General features: G+C 32.9%; 1 protein-coding gene across 1 annotated transcript; it reads right to left on the bottom strand.

Annotated features, from left to right (window-relative positions):
• Positions 1-309: 309 nt before the first annotated feature.
• LOC118187989 (transmembrane protein 256 homolog) lies at positions 310-11,915 on the bottom strand. The gene is made up of 3 exons (XM_035358306.2): positions 11,639-11,915; positions 5,590-5,711; positions 310-558 (listed from the first exon to the last, which is right to left on the bottom strand). Exons 1-3 carry the CDS (start codon positions 11,856-11,858, stop codon positions 415-417), a joined length of 486 nt encoding a protein of 161 aa, XP_035214197.1. The 5' UTR covers positions 11,859-11,915; the 3' UTR covers positions 310-414.
• Between the last annotated feature and the right edge of the window lie 234 nt (positions 11,916-12,149).

Genomic DNA, 12,149 nt, shown 5'->3' with positions numbered 1-12,149 from the left:
TCATCCTTTGTTTTTCATACATAAAAGTAAATACTTCTCATTATTAAAAGAAAATTAGTTATATTTTATATAGACTTGCATGTTTTTATACTGCAAAGATGTATGCTTATGTCATTTTTTTGGCTTTAAGCTCAAATCAGAAAGATTAATTCACAAATTTAAATTTGTATTTCTTTCTTTGTATCCAGAAAATGAATTTCACGGAATTCCACTATTCAATTTTTTTTTTGGGGGGGGGGCACTCTTGTTAAATACTGTTATTGAAGAAAGAATGCAACATTTATACAGAAATATTTCACATAAGGAAACTACAATAAAATATCTTTTATTTGATTTATCATATTTGCAATATAATATTACATGAATTATTTTCAAATTTAAAAGTTGTGAAAACATAAAAATTTAGTAAAACTATCAGATCATCATTGAAAGCCAAGCAATTATAAGTATAGTTCCACCATATGGAGTAAATCTCACTATAGATTTGTTCCCTGTCAATGCATATGCATAACATGTTCCACAAAACCCAAGCATTCCAATAGAAAGTAAAGAGCCAACCTATACGAGAAAAATTAATGGCAATAAATAAATAAAACATTTGTTATAAAATTTTTTTTTAGTATTTAGAAGTACAAAGTATTTAGTAAAAAGGAATTACTATCAAATGGTCATTGACAAAACACTACAAATTTTATTTTTTAAATAAAATATAAATTGTTTTTGCAAAATTTAGCAGTTTTTTACTTTGGCTCTGTTTGCACTTCATGGAGGCTCTGTGGCTGCTCCAGGAAAATAAAAACTGATGAAATTAGAGAATAAGATACAAAAGTACAATCAAAATAAAAAACCAGAAATTCTCATCGAAACGGGAATCTAACACATCGTTTGCTATATGATTGTGTTATTCATAATACAAATGTTTTCAATCTTATAACACATCCACTTTTCTGACACCCTAATAGTAGAAAAGGTCAACTGTGCAAATGTTGCCTGTTGCTAATTCGAATTCAAAGCTTTCATAGAATGATGTTTGGTTTGATTCATAATTCTTTTCTTTTGACTATTTCTCTTGAACAGATCAAGTACGAGATGTATGTTTTATTATACATTTAATATTTTATATACAGTAATAAAACATTTGAATTATAGTAGTTAAAATTTGCAGTTTTAAAATGTTCTTCATAAATAGTGAAAATAAAGAAAAAAGGAATCTTTTTAGTTTCCACGTCTGATCAGACATTTAATTTAGTTTCTGCATCCGACTGATGACAATAAATATTTATCACAGAAATAGACTATTTAAATTTTATCATCACCCAGCTGAAAATTTTATTATTCGGCTAGAAACGTGACATAGCCAAGAAAAGGGAAAAACAAAGTGCTTTTAATCACAAAGTGGGGATTCGCTGACTCTTAAAGTTACAGTTTACACTGTTAAGGTACAGTTTTTATAAACAAGTATTCCATGAAACTGAAACCAGTGATTCAGCTGTTTTTATAACATCTATTGCATTTCTTTGTTTAATTTGCGACCATGACAGCATGAATTCTGAAATAATTTGGAACAAGGGACTATAGGGTTTTAATAATAGAGTTCTGTAAAAGTAAAAAATATAGGTAGAAGAATCAAACTTCTACATAATAAAATTTTACATAACAGCAGAGCAGTTTCAGTCTTATTTTTCAGTGATTGATAATATAACATGTTACTCTATCAATGACATTTCTCTATCGTTGCATGGCAAAACTGAATGGATATAATTCCATTCACAGGACTATAAGCAGACAAATAAAGATCAAAAGATAAGAATGTGGAATATCAGGATTACATGGATGGATACTTGTTTTTGAATGCCTCCTAATACTTTGCCAACAAGTTTCTGGTAAAAAAGAAGCAAGCCCGAGAGGTGATAAAGAGGTAGCTGAATGAAACAAAAAGCAGTCAAAAGTTTTTTAAAGAAAAGTCTGGATTAAGGTACAGTTTTAGTAATTCAAACGATGGAAACATAAAAGATTTTTTCTCTCCCTTATCCTAAAGGGAGATATTAGTTTGATTTAAAAAATGCACATAATTTTAATATTTGTATCAAGTGGTCACAAAATTAACATTGATAAATATAAAGAATATGCTCATAGTATGGCTAAGTATTTAGTGCCATATACTTACTCACAGTATTTGTCAATTAACACCCTTGCGCGACGAATCAACAATATGAATGAGACACTAGTCAATCGCATTCAAATGGATGAATTGACTGATGTTGCTGAGTAAGGAGTTTTAAGAGTTCCTTATGCTTACTTACAAAGCTATTAAGAGGAGTTCCTTCTTTACACACTACTAACAGTAAACATGTTACGAGCTGAAATATTTAATCTTTTGGATTAATTCTCATCATCAAATGAAACACTGAGAGCAAACTTCACAGATACATGCACTGATGATGCAATAGTAATGATTAGTTCTAATGGTGGAGCCACTGTTAAAATTAAATATAAGGCAAAGAAATGCAGCAGCCTTTGCATCCTTCATAAACAGGCACTAGTCCCCCCCCCAAAATGCCTTCTGAGCTTATGATAATGTTGAATAGCACTATAAAAATAATAAATTATATAAAATCATGATTTCTAAAAAGCAGGCTTTTGAAATTAGTATGCAAAGATTGAGAAGCTACCATAAGTCTCTACTGCAACATGAGGAAGTAAGGCAGCTGTTTCAAGGAAAACCAATGGCATGTATGATTGAACTCATGCAGAGGCAGCAGCATTTTTTATGGACCTTCTATTAGCAATGATTATGCATAATGAAGCTTGAGTATACAAAATGGCATATCTGACTGTCATTTTTAGAAAATATGAATGAAATGAATCTATCATTTTAAGGAAAACATGCCACAGTTTTTGATGCAAATGTGCATCTTGTTTTAAGAGGAAACTTATGTCCATATTATGCTTGGAGTGCATGGAAAAGAAACATATCAATCGTTTCCCTCTTACTAAAAGTTTCTTAAAGGAAAATAACAATAAATAACATTTAATAAAATTTTAGAAAAAGTTTTTAAAAAAAATTCAAAAGCATCTCAAAGCTTTGAAAGACTTTTTAAAATATTATTTTTATTTTCAAGCAGCTTAAGAAAAGGAGTCTGATGACTTTAAAATTCTGAATGTGCTTAACATGAAATGGGAAGAAGGGGCATTTAGCTTAAATTTAGAAAGATATGAGGTCATTATAAACTTGACATAAATGTCATCATACAGAAATAAAAATGGCATTAAAAATGTCTACCAGAGGCTTGGCTACATCTACAAGATGAATTCAAAATCTCGTTAGAGAAAACAAAATTAGTATTGCTGTCTCTCTACACAATATCTCTGTGAAGCCTGATTTTCCACCTGTACAGGTACTGAAAAAAAATACAAAATCCGCTTGAATGAAGAACCAGACATTTACCTGAAATTATCATCAAATGAATGCCAGATAAGCAAATTGTGCCAAAAATTGCAACCACAGTCTCATTAAACATAGTTGAGAATAAACTGATATATTATTATAAATTTTAGTTTTTAAAATGATTTCATTGCATGGATAATGTGCTGGCACTTTGATATCTATTTTATATTCCTTTACAATCTCTTCCCCCAAATGCTACTCTTAGACACTATTAAACTTAGAAGAAGAGGATTAAGGGACTCTGTCATAGAAACTGATTCTAGAAAATGGCTCAATGAGTCAAAACGTTTGGGAACTGATGTATTACATAATGAGATTCTTTGTTGCAAGGTAGATCAACAAACTCTTTTTTCTAATGCAGTTTTTAATATGATGTTGTTAAATACACTCTTTTGCAAAAAAAACTGAAGCACCAAGAAGGACTTTTGCAATCGTAACGAAATTTGATATGCAAAAACATCTTGCAAATCGAACATGCAAATGATCAAAATTTCAAGGCAAATGAACAGGAATTGTGCGCATTTCTAGTGTACAATTCGCAAAGTATAAAACCAGTAACAGAGGCAGCAAATTAATCTTTTTTTGTTTCTGCCATTGTAATTCTGTAAAGAGACAACTAAAGATGCCATTACGACAATATCAAAGACCTTACAGACAACTAAACGACTTTGATCATAGTTGCATTGTAGGGTTGCGCGAAGCTGGGTGGTTATACTAGGGGCCGCCACCTGCAGTGTACAGACACTGCTGTGCAAAGATGTTGGCAGCAATGGTTGCTACAAGGAAATTGCCGACAAAATGAAGGCTCTGGAAGGCCAAGGAGCATAAATGCGAGGCAAGATAGGATGATTTTCACCAGGCCTGAACTGCCCCAATGTTATCATTGTCGACTATTCAACACACTACAGCCATGTCTATACCTCCCGTAGTACCGTCCACCATCTCACGGCGCTTGTCTGAGGCGGGGTTACACTCACAGAGCCTTTAAGATGTTTGCCTTTGACCCCACAACATCGGTGGAGTCATCTGGAGTGGTGTCGCAGCCGATCATCATGGCTGCCATCAGACCGACATCGTATAGTGTTCAGAGATAAATCACACTTCACTCTTGAAGCAGATGACCACCATGTTTGTGTCTGGAAAGGACGGAGTTGGCAGTACCAATCAGCCTTTGTTTTACAAATGCATACAGCCTTAACCTCTGGTGTGGGGAACTATTTCTTATGACAGCAGGTCATCTTTGGTCATCCTCCATACATCTTTAACAGCTCAACGATATGTTAATACAATCCTGCGGCCGGTTGCATTGCCCTTCATGGCACGTCATAATGGGGCCATTTTCCAACAAGAAAATGCCAGGCCACATACTGCTCGCATATCTCTGGACTGTCTCCGTGTGGTTGATGCTCTTCCTTGGCCAGCAAGGTCACCAGACCTTTCACCAATCTAGCATGTCTGGGACATGGTAGGCCGCCAGATTCGGGCACCACAAAATATTGCAGATCTGGAGCGACAACTGATGAATGCCTGGCAGACTGTGTCGCAGGATAAGATTAGGAACCTCTAGCACTCTTTGCCTTGACAAATTCAAGCATGCATTGCCGCCAGGGTCGGTTCAGCGAACTACTAATTTGAACACTCAATGGGTGATTGTGAGCCGCAAACAGGTACTATGATTTTTTAATCATTTTATTATCTGCGTATGAGCTATACACATAGTCAATTTCATCAAAAACAACCACTTCCTTCATGGTGCTTCGATTTTTTTTTCCAAAAGGGTGTATATGATACGCAGTCTCTTACAAAGTTTCTCCCCCCTCCTTTTTACCAGAATCAGTAACTTACCAATTCAGTGAACTTTGAAGTAATAACTTATGTAGAATTCAATACAGAAATATATAAAATCCCTAATTCTTAAACAGAAATAAAATCACGAGACATCACATATATGCACATCACATATAAGTAATTACCGAGATGAAAAAAAGATTATAAATTGATGTCTGTCATAAAATAATTAAAAATGGGTTTTACTTATTTAAATGGTATTTAATTCAAATGTCAAAATTAAACTTATGAATTAATTTTTCCAAGTTTCATAGCTAATAATTTAAAAAATACACACTACAGCAAGAACTTACTAAAAGAGGTCTCTTTGTGAGTGGCACAGCAAGTAAAGCTAAGGTGTGAAGAAAATGATAATAATTAGCTGTTTTATAAACATCTTTTAATTCAGCAGGAATATCTGGCTTAGGATAAAAACCTGAAACATAAAATTACATAATGTTAAAGGGAAAAAATTAAATTTGCACAAAATGTCAGGTATTTAAAACATTTTGTCACATTTTTTACCACTTCATTTCATTTATTGCATAAATTTTATATAATTTCACACACACATTATATATGTATAGAGAGAGGTGATAATTTAATTATTGAAAAATTTTTATTTATTTTACCTTGTGTAAGATATTGTTTTAATCATGGAAAAAAGTTTTCAGAAGTAAAAATTGGACTGCAATTTAAATGCTTTCTGGGTCAGAATATATATACAACCCATCAAAACATGCATAAGGTAAAAATACAATATCAACCATAAAGCACAATTTTGGCTTGCAAAATTTTATAAAGAACAGTGATCATGAAACAATGGAAGATCACCTGTGGTCTAAAAATCTATCAATAGATGAATATTTAACAGAACTAATTGAAACTAACTCTCACCCAGTGTGTAAAGAAAAATGGTCACTTAAATCTCAGTCATTAAGCATAACTATCTTATGCAGTTTGTGCCAAGTGAAAAAAATCAGACAAATGGAATCCCCAAGAATATATGAGAGGCTAAAAACTGTAATACTAGGCATCTGTTCTTCACCATTACAAAAAGAAAGGAAGCTATTACTTTTTGATTATCCATCTACTACAAAAAATATACAACTTGTTCCGACCAGAACATTTTTTCCAAAAAGATCCCAAAACAAGGTCTCTTGACTGAGTCAGGCTGTGAATAAGTTGACTTGTTATTCAGATGCTTATTTGGCCATGGCCAGGCAGTTTACCAACATAATACCACAGATAAAGGTAGAATTAGGCAGGACACTAGGAATGGTCATACAGGTATACTTCAACCATACTAACTATGCAGCTCTGCCCCAATTTTGACGAACACCTCCAAAATGTTTTTTATTTTTTAGTCGTAACTGGATAAAGTGCACTACAATCTGTTCAAATCATCCAGTTATCAAATCATCCTCTAATCTATTAAAAAAGGACACAATCATAAGATTACTGAAACAGCATTTGACAATAATCATATTAGTTTAGAGATCTGAAAAGAACTTGAGATAAAACAACTTGGCTGAAGGATTTTACCTCATGATATTATTTTCCTCACAGTCTATCAAGCTAGTACCATTTTTGCTGTTTACTAGGTTAATGCACACAACAGATGGTTTATTAATCAGCAAGCTCTTTAGTGAAATTAAAGAACATTTTCAACTCTAAAATTACAGTTCTGTGGTATTTTTATGCTGCCAAAATATTATAAATTCACATGGTTGCTATTCTATTCTGACCAATAAAAAGTATTAAAGATAACTGAATTGGAATCTATTCACAAAAATATAAAATTTTTCAAATAACCTCATACTGTGAAGATGAATGTAGACTTTATTTGTGTTAACTTAAACATTAATGTATGATATCCTCAAATTTTAAGTCTATTAGGCTACTGAATGACAAGTTAAAAAGATAAAGACACAACATGACAGAATATAAATAAAACAAATTTAATTGGGAGAGAAACATAGTGTAAAATTTAAATTGTACAAAAAATTCAGATCAGCAGAGGTTTTGAATAAAATTCTACCAATTTCAAGGGAGATCAATATAAGTCCCTCTGCAATATCTGGCAAAATTGTTGATATGCAATATATGTGTTATATTTGAAGTGCCTGAAATAAAAAATACATCCCCATTACAACTTGAGAATATTCTGCTCATTAACTTAATTTGTTATAAAACAAGGGGTACCTTTTAAAAATATTTCCGAAATAATCATATTTCAATACCAGTCTTAAAGGAATATGCAAATGTTGTCAAGCTACAAATACACAAGTACAAGGTGAAACAATCTGATAGATTGCTTGGACTCATTCATAAGAAAACATATATGCTACTAACAAATATGTGATATCATGAGACATTACTGACCACAAAGATACAGTTGAAGTAATAATCTTGATAATTAAATAAGAAAAATACTTGTAGCAGCAGTTAAAAGTTAACATTGCACTGATGCATATGATCCAAAATTTATTTTATTATCATATTTGGAAGAATCTAATGAAGATGACAACTGTATTGAAATTTTGGAAAAATTGGCTAAAAGTAATTCAAAAAGGCCATAACTTTCCATAGCCCTCATCCAAAATACATGAGATCTTAGTTATCATTTGAGCAGTGGAAACGTGTTCAGATAAAATACAAAGTCCGAAATCTGGATGCCCAATACCTGGAATGATCTAACATCCAGACCTCTGGACTACCAGCAATTTTTTTTTTTTTTAAATTTCTAATTAAGAATTTATTTTTCCTTATAAAATTTAGGAATGGAGATAACTCAAGATTAAGCCTATATGCCATAAAACTGATTTTCTTCTTGATTAACTGAGATTCCTGTATATCACTTTCAAGCAGCACCTGCTTCTTAGCAATCAAACCACGTCCAATGAGAATAAAAGACTGATATTTTATTGGTGTTATCCATGACCATACTCTCAGACCTTGAGTGATTGTGGGGGGTTAGCATTTTTTTATCTGACCTAAATAATAAGTAAAGCCCCAAGACATATTTATTTGGAGTGGGATGTTGCTTATAATGGTTTTCTTTTGTCAGAATAATTGCACGGAAGGAAGAAAGAATTAGATTCTGAAGAACAGTTAACATTGCAAACTGCACACTTCTTTAACTTTCCAATTTGACTCAGCTTATTATCTTTTGCCCCCCATTTTTATAACAGCTACTTTATCAAAATCAAAGTTTGAATTTTTGATTACCTTTAAAAGCTATCTAATTCTGGAAATGCAACAAGATAGGTAATCCAAAAGCTTATTTTATGTCAATCAAGCAAAAACCGGAATTGCTGCAAAAAATGGATAAAGGCATGTATATCAAAAAATTATATGAGAAGTACAACAGAGGAAAAGCAGAAAAGAGAACTTTTTCAATTTTTTGTGGATTCTGATTTCCACTTGTAATGAACTACAGAAAAATCATTTGTTATAAGGACTTAAAAATCTGAGTGCACACATTTGATAGATTGGCTAACCAAATTTAAAAATAGTCATGGTATAAGGCAGTTAAAAATTTCCAACATAAAAACTTCAACTGATGCAGAAGCAACTAAAACATTTACAAATGAATTCATAAAATCTCATAAATAGCAAAATGTTATCTTCAGAAAAATTCATAACATTGATAAAACTTTTTTCCTACAAAATGTGCTCTGAAATACTTTATCGACATCCATAGAATAGACCTCAAGAGCTGTCAAAGATTCCAAAGCTAAACTAACAATTTTGGCATTAGTAAATGTTGCAGGAATGCACAAATGTAAAAGGAAAAAATACACAACCTTAGGCCTTTAAAGGAGTGAAGCAGAGGTATCCAACCTTTCAGCTTCCCTGGGCCACAATGGAAGAAGATGAGATATTTTGGGTCATGAAAATTATTTCTAACACCAGTGGCAGCTCGTCACCTCCATAATACAGTCAAAAGTCTTTAACCCTCTCAGTGTTACGACCGGAAAATTCCGTACAGAAGGTTGCCTTCGACATTCATTATACACGAAAATTTCTGCTAGCTTTTAATGTATCCGATTTCAGTTTGGATGTATATTGGAAGAAAAGGAATCAAGGTTCAAAATGAAAGAGTCATTTTTTAATTGAAATCAAGAAAATATCACTTATTTGTGACATTTTGAGGAACTTTGAAATTTCAGGGCTAAACCCATAATGCTCAGAGGGTTAATCCGGACTCGTCGGGACTTCGGCAATTCCGGATTATTGGTTTTTCTGGATTATAGATCCTCAATTTAAATCTGGTAAGATGGCATGCAGAAATTATAAAATTAAAAATATAAAACCGTAATTTACGAAATAAAGACCAATTATGATCTAAAGGGTATCAAAAAAAAAAAAAAAAAAAAAAAAAAAAAAAAAAAAAAAAGCATAATATTTATTTGTTTACTTTATTAAACATTTCTTTCAACGCGCGCATGCGTAAAGCATACATTATGCACAGTCGAAATTAGAAAATTGCAACCAGAAAACTATTTGATGTGTATTCGTAATATTATATTTATAATGATGAGGAGTTTGATTTAAATCATATCAAAGACGAAGTACATCGAGATGAAATACTACATTTAGTAAAGAATTATAAGCCGAAAAAAGTAAACACCATCTGCCCTGAAGATAAGGATAGTGCTGACAGATCAACTACCAGTTCATTGCGTGCCGCGATGTCCCCCCCTCCTCCCGCAGAGCAGCTTGAAATTGATAAACAGATTTCAGAATGGTTAGAGAAACAAAGGATATGTCTTTGTCAATTTTTTGCAGGAATTCTACTTTTTGTTTGATAGACATCGAAACATGCTTTCGCTTTGTAGATCCAGAATTGGAAATTCTTTTTGACATAATCGAAAGTTTAAGTTTACTTTTATAAAATTGCTCTAACAGTCTGCCAAAAATAATAACCCGGATCCAATTAGAAGATTAAGGAACAATGCAATCTGCAACATTAACTGAAATACACTGGTTATCATAAATTAAGGTAAAATCACAAAAATAGCAATAACTCTCTCAAAAATAAGCCAAATCGTGTAAAATTTGAATATGTTGCCAAGTAAGAGTACCTGAGTAAAACTGCAATATGCAAATTAGTCGCGCTGCTTTCGGAATACGTCATCTGCGAGGAGCATAAAAGTCCATGTTTGAGAGAAAGCCCACATAATTCACTGTGAAAGTAAAATCAGAAATCCGAGATAGCCAACTCGTAACAATGACCTCCAGGCATCATTTGCCTGCAGAACTGCAATGAAAGCCATTGAGAGACTAGAGGCAGGACAAAGTCAAACAGAAGTGGCCAGATGGCTAAATGCGAGTCCTTCTGTGGTTCATAGACTTTGGAGGCAATTTCAAACCACAGATTCAGCAGCTAGGAGCTTCAGCCAAGGATGGCCAACTACTACGACGAGCGCCGATGACCGATATTTGACATTATGTGCACGCAAGAATAGAACCGCTACTCCGACTCTTCTTAGACCCTCCCTTGCTGCAGCCACTGGAAGGTTAGTGTCAACGTCAACCGTGCGTAGAAGGCTTCACTAAGGTGGTCTGTATGCGAGGTGACCAGCCATTTGTGTGCCGCTTACGTCATGCCATAGGAGGGACCGTTTTCAGTGGGCACGACATGTCCACTGGATGCCTGATCAATGGAGGAAGGTTCTCTTTACAGATGAGTCGAGGTTTAGGCAAATTTAATTTGATTTTCTTCACTTTAAAATATATTTTTAAAATTTTCTTTTAATAATAGAATCTAAGAAATTAAATACTAAAGTAACACACACTAGTTTGAAATGCATTTAAGCTTTTGTAAATTTCATCGCTAAAGTGCAGAACCGCCCACTTATTTGTTTGGCGCTTTTTACAAGAGTAAAAATTGAATTCTTGTCAATTTTCTTTGACTTTTTAAGTGAAAATAGGTCGATGTGTACATGGATAAAGGGAGTGCATAATGCAATTTTTGTGAAATTCTGGGATTTTTTTAAAGTGAAAATAGGTCAATGTGCACATGGATACCGAGGTGAACATGGATAAAGTCAAGGGAGTGCACAATGCCATTTTTGTGCAATTCTGGGATATTTTTTAAGTGAAAATAGGGCGATGTAAAAACCACCAAACAAATAAGTGGGCGATTCTGCACTTTAGCCGCTTATTCATTTAAACTGAATATGCTTGCAGTCCATTTCAAATATTTTCCAAAAAAAAAAAAAAAACTCTATACATATTACCTGACTTATTTCTCTAAAATTTTATTAATATACCTAATTCCACCCACATCATATACTCTAATAGCAAAACTGGAATACTACATGTTTATAACAATACAGACATAAATTATAATACCATGAGATCCATAGGCGCCCATAGCTACTGCTGTAGCACCTGAGAGACCTGCTATTTTTATAAACAAGGAACCAATATTCTGCATCATTGCTTTATTAGCACAAGCAGAACAAACTGCTTGAGAAATTTTGGAGCTTGTTTCTTTCTTTGGTACAACTACCTGAGAGAGAGAATTCCACAAATTCACAGGATTAAGATACGATGATACCGAATAACCCATAATTTGACACAAGAGTTATTGTTTTATATAGTATCAAAATTCAGCACTTCTTTACCCATTGCCAAGACTCTGATTACAAACTTTTTGTATTATCATGTTGGCAGACAAAATAATTTGTTATTATAGTTCATTTAAGAGACAAATTGATTATAATATATCACACATTCTATTTAAAATAAGATACAAAAATTAATATTTTTAATTTTTTAATACATCGATTCTTAAAATCGATATGCTTTACACCGAATGATATGATAACTATGGAATGTCGCTTATATTCTAAATGTGTTC

This window comes from Stegodyphus dumicola, chromosome 2 (genome assembly GCF_044657685.1).
Source record: "Stegodyphus dumicola isolate Sdum_Otavi_A_Nest chromosome 2, ASM4465768v1".
NCBI lineage: Eukaryota > Metazoa > Arthropoda > Arachnida > Araneae > Eresidae > Stegodyphus > Stegodyphus dumicola.
Note: the sequence above shows the minus strand (reverse complement) of the source record. Positions and strands in the feature narration are given on the sequence as shown.